Source organism: Pleuronectes platessa, chromosome 14 (genome assembly GCF_947347685.1).
Source record: "Pleuronectes platessa chromosome 14, fPlePla1.1, whole genome shotgun sequence".
NCBI classification, from domain to species: Eukaryota; Metazoa; Chordata; class Actinopteri; order Pleuronectiformes; family Pleuronectidae; genus Pleuronectes; species Pleuronectes platessa.
In genome coordinates, this window is record NC_070639.1 from 20313475 (window position 1) to 20323402 (window position 9928).

Sequence of the window (9928 nt, forward strand, 5' to 3'; positions counted from 1 at the left end):
TTATGGCAGCAGGTTATTTTGTAACCACAAAATATTATGACTGAGGTCTTGTATGGTCATGCTCTGAGAGCACTGAATAAGGATGTTATGAGTACTTTTCTGTGGATATTAGCATAGACTACATGTGAATATATATGAATATGAATGCAGATAAATGAAAAAGCAGATGGCCAATTTGTTTTGGTCAATGTGTTGTGCTTCTTTTAATCTCCAGGCAGACTTTGTTACCTGCAGGCAGCCACACGCCTGCTGAAATGTGATTGGTCAAACCAGAACCTGAAACCAGAACCTACAGATTCTGAATATTTACATGACAAATCTGTTTATAGACATTAAAACCATGACTGCTTCCTAAGGCTCGACTCCAACCCTGACCCAGCTGGATTATAACACAAACGCTATTACACATTCCCCAATAGAGGCTGTGTGTGTGTGTGTGTGTGTGTGTGTGTGTGTGTGTGTGTGTGTGTGTGTGTGTGTGTGTGTGTGTGTGTGTGTGTGTGTGTGTGTGTGTGTGTGTGGTGGTGTGTGTGTGTGGTAGTGTGAGAGCGCATGGTGGAGGGAGGTAGTGAGACAGCATTGCTCACATGATCCGGGGCTAGGGGATCAGACAGAAGGCATGTGCTCAACATCTCCTCACACAGCTCAATGTAACAAACACACTCAGGTTTGTGTGGGCGAGTCAGTGTGAAAAACTCTGTGTGTGCGTGAGTGTGTTTCTCTCCCGACACTTGTCTCTGTCGCACCTTTCTTCTCCAAAAATAGTTTAACATCAGGCGTGTTGCTGTAAAGGCTGACTACACCGCTCATTTGCAAGAGGAAATCTTAGACCAGCTCATAGTGTTCTACTGGTTCCCTTCACAGAGCAATGGTGACTAACGGCCATCATGCTTTTGGGTACGGGACCCCAAACTCTGGGATCAGAAGTATGTTACTGGTTATAAACTGCATCTTATACCTTCCTCTCTGGGTGAATTATAATAATAATAATTTTTAAAAAAATGATGTTCCTGTGAAGCACTAACGTTGTTAAGAGTAGTGAAATATCCTAAAGCTTATTATTGTGAACCAAATTGCCTGATTTGGTGGAAAAGTTTGAATCCGTGGGTTTTGTAACTTGATGCATGAGAAGATTTTTAACACGCAGACAGAAATTAAACGAAAGCATATTTTTTTCCCCTAAATTCTTCATTCAAACCTTCTATTGATGAAATATCGTGTGGCCACATGGTGTGAAGTATGACTCCAGCTATTAGACGTGTCTAAATCCAATTAGCACCGTTAGCTGCCATAAAACTAAACACAAACACCCTTTCTGTCCTCTCATAACAGGCTCAAGCACTTGAGTGTAGCGGCTGGTTTGATTACAGTTTATTAAGCGTCAGCTTGAGTAACACAGTGAGCAGCTTCATTACCAAATCACTTATCCACTGAAATCTGATCAAGTTAATATACAGTGTATTTAATAAACAGAATTGAATCTCTATATCAACCCACTTAGTGCTCATTGTATAACCGCTGATTAATATGCAGTTGGGATGTTTTGTTTCTTTGGATTTATGTTTATTAGATGATGAATGGGAATATTATGGGGTGGGGGGGGTGGGGGGGGGGGGGGATCACACATGCACATGTGTTTAAGTAAATGTGGATTTGCAGTTGAGGGTTCACATGTGATCAGTATTATAATTTAGCCCTAAAGCAGACTGGGTGCCTCATGGGTCCAGGTTCTAAGGGACATGCAGTTAAAATCCCTCCAGGCAGCTTTGTCCCCCACAGGGGATACAGTTGAAGGGACGTATGAATGAATGAATGAATGGATAAATGGATGAGGGAAACAATTCAACAGCTCTGGATCCTGCTGATGTCAGACTATCATCAATTATTCAAGTAAGAGAAGCCTAAAAATATCTCACAGGGCTAAAAAAAAGAAATAGGCTACCACTTGCACCCCTCCACCCCTCCACCCCCCACCCATCACAGGTTCACAGCCATAAGTGATTTCTTTAAAGTCACATCCAAACAGAGAAGACAAGAGCTGGATGAAGTTACCTTCTCCCTCCACGCTGTCTGTGATTTTCATCTCATGGCCGTTGGTGTAGGGCTCGGACTGCCCGGGGCTCTTGGCTTGCGGCTGGTGGTGGTTCTGGTGTTGGTGGTGGTTGTTGCTGAAGCCGTCCGGGGCGCACTGGCCGTTCCGCACCGTGCCATCCACTACAGTCGAGTCCGGGACCGGGTAGGACTCCTGGGTGGAGGGGTCTGTCATGGTTGCGGTTGTTTGTGTTGACCGGCTCAGAGTGCAGAGGACTGGGGGAGGTTGAACAAACAAACTCAAAGTCAGAGGCAGGATGGATTCACTCCGGTCCGCAGGGCGCAGCAGCCATCCAGCGCGTCCGGCTACAAGCCACCGGTGTCGACTGCAGTTGCGCAGGGGAGGAAGAGGAGAGATGGCGCTGAGGGAGGATGGAGGGTGGGTGGGTGGGGGGCAGAGGGTCGCTCTCTCCGGCAGCAGCAACAAACAAAAAAGAAAAAGGCAACTCCGTCCCTCGTGGAGTGTATGTGCGAGGAGAGGCGGTTTTAACCCGAGAGCCGCTTAGAGACGCTTCACGGTTTGATGCTGCGATAAACTGCTGAGATGCGCCGTGAACGAGACAGGCGGTGCCACAGCAAGTTTTTTTTTTTTCTGTCCTCCTCTTCCTCCTCCTCCTCCTCCTCCCCTTCTTCCCTCTCTCCTCCTCTCTCTTATCTCTGCACTCCATCCACTCAGATCTCTGCATGGAAACTGTCATCAAGTTTCACACACATAAGCTTCTGGTTTATGACATTTAGTTATCTAATAATGTCACATAGGCACTTTTTTATCAGTTTGTGTATGTAGTAGTGGGTTGGGCCTGTAGGTGTTCATCTGTTTTTTATTGTGATTTGCGCCCTCAAGTCCCAGAATCTCCTGGTTGATTATCGATAAATGAGAGAAATATAACGTGTTCACCTGCTTGCTGCTGCCCGGCCAACCACTGGGTTCATTAGGCTGCAAGATCAGCCACCAGGGGGCGCTACGGCAAAGGCAGGGCTGTGGGCATGTGAGAAGAACCCGAGTTATTGTCTTATGTATTATCAATGATTTATTAATCAACAAAGAGATTACGATCAATCTACAAAACAAAAGCACAAAATGAAAACAATAAACAAAAAATAAACAAATAATGCAGTTTAAAGTAGATCACTAAAAGTAGAAATATATATTTTTCTAAAATGTGAACCCTTCATTTTATCGGCTTCACTCTTGTCATGCGTATTTATATTGGCCGGGGAAAATGCTTTTGTTTTGAAAAGTTTTGAGCTTGGGTCTGATGATTGGTTCCATCGATTATCAGACCTCGGGGGAAAAGCTGTCATGTAATACATAAAAAAGATAACCACAGTTAAGTAAGTCATTCACAATTATATAAAAGCAAAACAAAATTTACTCAAATCTTAAGTGCAGATAAACAGGGTCGGTTGAACACAAAGTTTTGTAACTCTGCACCACAGACTGTTTATAAAAAAGCTTGACACACAAACTAAAAAAAGTGATAATATGTTGTAGAACGGTTTGAGGAGGACTCACTAATGAAAAGGAATAATTCTGAAGTAGCTCCAGAGCATCAACACAGGACAAGAGAACATTGTAAACATGCAGGTTTGCTGAATGCAACAAAGTGTGGTTTCCTACCAGTGAATTTACACACATGAACATGGAATTTTGCCATTTTAATGATAAAATGAATCATACAAACAATTACATTGTTTTTCTGTGACATATTTTTTCCTGAAAAAAAGACAAAACCTTTGTCAAACCATTCATTTATGAAACTAAACAAATGTTGCCATCAATTCAGTGACCTATCAGTGCTGCGGGTCAGTGACTTTCAGCTGACTCAGCACAACCCAGCAAGGGGGCACAGAAGTGTTATATATGTTCATGTGTGTGTTTCCATGAGTGTCAGTGGTGAGTAAATAATGAAGGCTTGAGGTAGCTCACGTTTGTTAATATCACCCACAAGGCTTTAACAGGCCTGTCAGACTCCCTGCTTGTTTTATAGATTGGTTAATAAGTGACGAGGGTTTCCCAGCAGGCATTAACCTGTCGGTCACTGGTTACAGGCTGAGGGCGGGGAGAGGGTTTGCTGGATTTACACACACTTTGCCAGAGAATCCTCCTGCAGCAGACTTCTCCAGTTTTTCCTGAGAGTAATCACAAGGATGAAGGTTGATATTCACAACCACATTTTACCAAAGGAGTGGCCCGATTTGAAGCAGGTAGGCACAAGCTCACTAGCTCTTTTTGTCGTTCCACCTGTAGCCTTGGGCCTATGGACAGCATGTGGTTTATGGGCTGGAACTAATTGTGTGTGGCTCAGTGGCTCTAAGAACTCACCATTGTATCAGGTGTGTGTCAGGCAGAGCAGCTCCTTGAATTCAGTGCTATTAAATACCAGTAAAACAGACGTTTCCCCGCTGGAGTGTCACCAAGAAGTTTAACGCCTCCCATAAGTCAGAGTTCTCTATGGATGGTTAAACTTGAATCAATAGATGGCAGCGGCCTTGCTCTATCTGATCCTGCTCTTACGTCTCTGTCACTGTGGAGGCCGGGCTCCAGCTAATGATTTCCTACATTTACTGCTGGACAGGAGACATGAAAACAGGGCCTGCTTCTTTCGTTCTTTCTGCAGCGCATGTGTATTGCATGTCTGTCCCATCTATCTATCTATCTATCTATCTATCTATCTATCTATCTATCTATCTATCTATCTATCTACCTATCTATCTATCTATCTACCTTATTATCTATCTATCTATCTATCTATCTATCTATCTATCTATCTATCTATCTATCTATCTAATTAGCTATCTATCTATCTATCTATCTATCTATCTATCTATCTATCTATCTATCTATCTATCTATCTATCTATCTATCTACCTATCTATCTATCTATCTACCTTATTATCTATCTATCTATCTATCTATCTATCTATCTATCTATCTATCTATCTATCTAATTAGCTATCTATCTATCTATCTATCTATCTATCTATCTATCTATCTATCTATCTATCTATCCACTGTATCTATCTATCTACTGTATCTAACTATCTATCTATCTGCCTACCTACCTACCTATCTATCTATCTATCTATCTATCTATCTATCTATCTATCTATCTATCTATCTATCTATCTATCTATCTAAAGTACATCTGATTCATGTCATCAGGTCAAAATCATGTTTATACAAAGCGGAGAACATCATGAATCATACTTTTTCTGAGCTGTGGAGGTCTGAGGTCTCATGATCTTTAAAGTAATAATATGGTTAACTTCTTATCCACTCTACTGTTGCACATTTATATCACTGAAGACAGAGAGATGCATTTTTTAAAGTGAGAGGGTCTGAAACCAGCTTATCTTTTTGAAAAACTTAAACCTCTCAACAATCTCTTAAAGTACACACAGTGTTTCTGATCTGCAGGGACATGAAATGAGGCTTTACCGACTCTGTTGCTCACGTAGATCATTTTATAGCTGCATCTGTATGCAAAAGAGACGGCAGCTGGGGTTGGGATTCCGGGCTGTCGGTGTGGAAAGTCCCCTTGAAATAAGATGAAATAACACAATCAATAAGGGCTTTCTAGTGCACAAGGAAAATCAAACCACGCTGTCTTTTATACATATATTTCACATCGAGGATTAAATACGCCAGATGTGCATTGTAATGTGTGGTAATGTGTCTTTAGTATGCAATATTTAATAACTGCAGACTTGCATGTGTTTCAGAGGTATGGATATGATGGGTTTGTCCAGCTTCACCACCACTGCAAGGTGAGTAAATGTGCAGACAGGTACGCAAATACAGAAAGGGCAAAGGAGCCCTTATGCAACTGTACTGTACTGTACACTTTGGACACACAGCAGCTTCTTCCACCGACTGCAGCCCACCCTGTGGACCTGTCAGGCTGAACCTGGCAGCGTGAGCAGCTGCAGAACGCTGCACGTTGTCCATGCATCAGCAGAGAGATTCACTTCCAACACAAACCGCAACACACCAGAACACACAGAGCAGTCTGACAGCTGAGGGGCCCATGCAACTTCAGCTGAACGAGCCGCCTGCTGCCACCATGTGGTTGCAATTTGACATGTTGGAGAAGTCCAAAAGTTTAAAAAAGGGGAAATTAAAAGGTTAAAATGGCAAAAAACAAGGGGGAAAATCTGCCAAAGTGTCTGGACCGTACAAGAGAGACAGGGAACTTGTTAATTGCAGTAAAACATGGTAGTAACGTTGTGTTCCAGGGTGAAGCCAATATGATGAAGGATGGGAAGCTGTTCCGAGTGATCGAAGAAAACTGCTGGGACGCAAATGCCCGCATACGAGACATGGATCAACATGGTACATGCACAAAGATGGAACCAAGGGTTGCAGCTCGTTGTCTGATGGATGACTCAAAATGATTTATCTCTTCCTGATATTCAGGTGTGACAGTCCAAGCCCTGTCTACTGTTCCTGTGATGTTCAATTACTGGGTGAGTGAACACTGGGTCAGAGCATAGTGGATCTAAAATAATGCAGGTGAAGAATTATGCTCAAGTGTGTAAACTATGGAGTGTGGTTCTCTGTGCCCTGAGTTACTTTATTGTGCAGTACTATTGTGGCTTGTGTAATTGCCGTCAAAGCTGCTTAACTACCTTCGTTATCCTTCTGTCACAGAAGCATCCACACCAAGATAAAGCAAACATGACTAAGACGCATTATCGGCTTCCATGGATACATTTACCTGTTCTGATTTTTCCTTGATGGGTTACAGGCCAAACCTTACGACACACTGGATCTCTGCGGCATTTTAAATGACGATTTGGCCCAGACAGTGCGTGGCAACCCCAAGAGGTTTGTGGGCCTGGGAACGCTGCCCATGCAAGCTCCCGACCTGGCCGTGCTGGAGATGACTCGCTGTGTGAAGGAGCTCGGCTTCCCCGGGGTGCAGATTGGCTCACACATCAACAACTGGGACCTCAACACCTCTGAACTCTATCCCTTCTTTGCTGTGAGACACATGCTTAATATCATATATATGCCTATATTATAAAATGATGGCCCCGGGGACAGTATAGTTGCAAATGTACCCATGTACATGTGTATATTTGTGTATAGGTCAAGTTCTCGTTCATGGAAAAATACTTATCTTGTAGTGTGTCCTCCCGACAGGCAGCGGAGGAGCTGGGCTGCTCTGTATTCGTTCACCCATGGGACATGCAGACAGATGGGAGGATGGCTAAGTATTGGCTGCCCTGGTTGGTGGGTGAGGGAGATGGAGTTATCTGATGCACTGTGATTATTTTATTTTTTTATATTATTTACTTTTTGTAAGCGATGACAAGCTCACCTGCACAAGCTGGCATATTTATGGTATATATCATTGTATTAATTTTTTTATTTAAATTTGTAAAAGTTTTTCTTTAATTATATTATTGTTGCTCTTTATATTTTGTGACATACTTTGTAACTCTGGTTTTAACAAGGTTTTTGGTCATATTATTATGGGCAGTGGTGAGCAATAAAATGCCATTTGATTTGCCACTAATTCTGTCTTTACACTACTAAGACATGTCATAATAATGTGAATTTTGAAATTATATTTTGTTGTCTCCTCCATCACAAAGGCATGCCCTCAGAAACAACCATGGCTATTTGCTCGATGATATTCGGAGGTGTCTTCGAGAGGTTTCCTAAACTGAAAGTCTGCTTTGCTCATGGAGGTACAGAACAGAATAGTTTACTAAAGTTACAACAGAAATAACATAAGTATTGAGCCTCTGTGTTGTTGATTGACAGTAAATATGTACTGTTATTCACAATGGTTGCAGGTGGCTTTTTCCCATTCACCATTGGCAGAATTGAACATGGCCACACGGTCCGTCCAGACTTGTGTGCAGTGGACAACCAAATCAATCCACGGAAATACCTTGGGTCTTTCTACACTGACTCCCTGGTTCACGATCCCATCGCCCTGAAGCTGCTGACCGATGTTATTGGAAAAGTGAGCTTGGTTCCTGGTAGTTTGAGCACATCAGGAGGTGCTTCTGGAACAGCACATTATCCATACTTGAATGGCGTATCAGTTATAATTTAAGTCATACAATGATCGTTTGATGTGTGGAGGCAGTCTTTTTCATTACAGTTGTTCTGCTGGTGACTGTGCATATTCCTGCTTTAAAAATAAATATTAAAAAAATCTACACTGGAGACGTTTACATGTATTTCTCTTTCAGGAAAAAGTGATGCTGGGAACAGATTATCCATTTCCGCTGGGAGAGCTTCAGCCAGGATCACTAATTGAGTCGATGGATGAGTTTGATGAAAAACTAAAGGTAACATTATTATACAGCTGTCAGGAATGGACTCTATACCCAAACTGGAGGTGGAAATAGCTTCTCAAAAACAAAAATATTTCAGCTGAAAAATGTCTTTAATCCTACCGACTTTCAAAAGTTAATATTGTAAATTAATGTTTGAATGAAATTTAAAACCTTTTAAGTACTGTTCACTAATCAATATAATGTGCATCCTTTTGTTTTTGCAGGATAAGTTACTTGCTGGAAATGCGCTGGAATTTTTGGGACTGAAACGAGAGCAATTTGAATAACATAGAGATCTGAAATACAACTGATACACACAGAGATTCAGTGCAAATGCTTCATTCAGATATGTATATTCATAAGATTCCAAAGTACCAATCTTGTTGTGGTTTGATATAATAAATGAATTAATTTTTTTGTGAATTGCCTAATTGGTTTGAATAAAACATAAAACACCAGCACTTCTGGGCAGAGTTACTTTGTAAGAATGCATGGGATCAGAATTCACAATGCAGATTTCACACTCTAATGATAAATGTACAGATTGTTTTCCCTCTCTGGTAAAAGTCATGCGTAAAATCACTGGTCTATACATTTAATTATAATTAACTGTGAATGACCACAAGGCTGCCAGTCACTACACAATACCTTACCTCTGGAACAACTGGATTACCATCATCAGATCATTTCTTGTTCTAAACTTCATGAGACTAATCACTGTTAATAATGTGATAATTTGCTTGTTACAACTACACTTCATTTTCTAGGAATACACATATGCATATGCTTACATGAGTAAATCAGAGTGGCCGTTATACAATCAACAAATGGCAGACTTGACTCAATTAAAGTTGGCTTTGATAAATTGCTGTTGTTCAAGGAAGTCATGCAATGATTCCTCTTAAAGTTATTCTCCAGCATTACAATAAACTCAGCTGATAGACGAAACATGTTTTTCTTGTGTAGTGAACCAGAAGAGCTAAATAATCTGACATTCAGATTTGAATTTATAAACAGTCTGTAGGGGAAATTGTTAAAACCATTTTTGCTTCATAAATATACACAATAACACTATTTCCAAGTTATTAACTACTCTTTGTTTGTAAGTTAGAAGCACTTCCAAAAACAAAAACTACTGGACCATTCACCATGAAGCTTGTGGAATGAATCAGGGTAGAACCTGTTAAAAATGTCGGTGTCAATGCAGATCACGGGCTGATCCAGGAGTATTGTTTAACTTCTTTTAACATTGCGATACATGGATATATTTTTTTAATATTTCCCAGGAAATAATTGAAGAGTCTAGATTTTAAGGAAGCTGATTGTGTAGGTATGTCCTCTTAAATTCAATATTTTATTATTGATGGTAATCGGTCAATACAAACATTGTACATTCACAACAAAGGAAACTAAACGCGATATTGTTCAAATATAAATAAACGCATAAAATAGCGCAGGAGAACATAAGGTCAACTACTGTTTAAAAATCATTTACACAATCCAGCAAATGGGAGTCACGGTACATGTGGACCACGGC

General features: G+C 41.0%; 2 protein-coding genes across 2 annotated transcripts in view; one reads left to right on the forward strand and one right to left on the reverse strand.

Moving 5' to 3' along the window:
• Nucleotides 1-2302, reverse strand: part of tmem163a (transmembrane protein 163a) — a 47316-nt gene extending 45014 nt beyond the window's left edge. The window contains exon 1 of the mRNA XM_053440525.1: nucleotides 2053-2302. Within this exon, the coding sequence (XP_053296500.1) occupies nucleotides 2053-2266 (214 nt within the window). The 5' untranslated portion in view covers nucleotides 2267-2302. The remainder of the gene's footprint in view (nucleotides 1-2052) is intronic.
• Nucleotides 2303-4119: 1817 nt separating this feature from the next.
• Nucleotides 4120-8849, forward strand: acmsd (aminocarboxymuconate semialdehyde decarboxylase). Its single transcript, XM_053440527.1, has 10 exons — nucleotides 4120-4299; nucleotides 5818-5862; nucleotides 6331-6427; nucleotides 6512-6561; nucleotides 6843-7079; nucleotides 7241-7334; nucleotides 7696-7791; nucleotides 7900-8072; nucleotides 8305-8403; nucleotides 8616-8849. The coding sequence occupies exons 1-10, from the start codon at nucleotides 4243-4245 to the stop codon at nucleotides 8676-8678; spliced, it is 1011 nt and encodes a 336-aa protein (XP_053296502.1). The 5' UTR covers nucleotides 4120-4242; the 3' UTR covers nucleotides 8679-8849.
• The last annotated feature ends 1079 nt before the right edge of the window (nucleotides 8850-9928 follow it).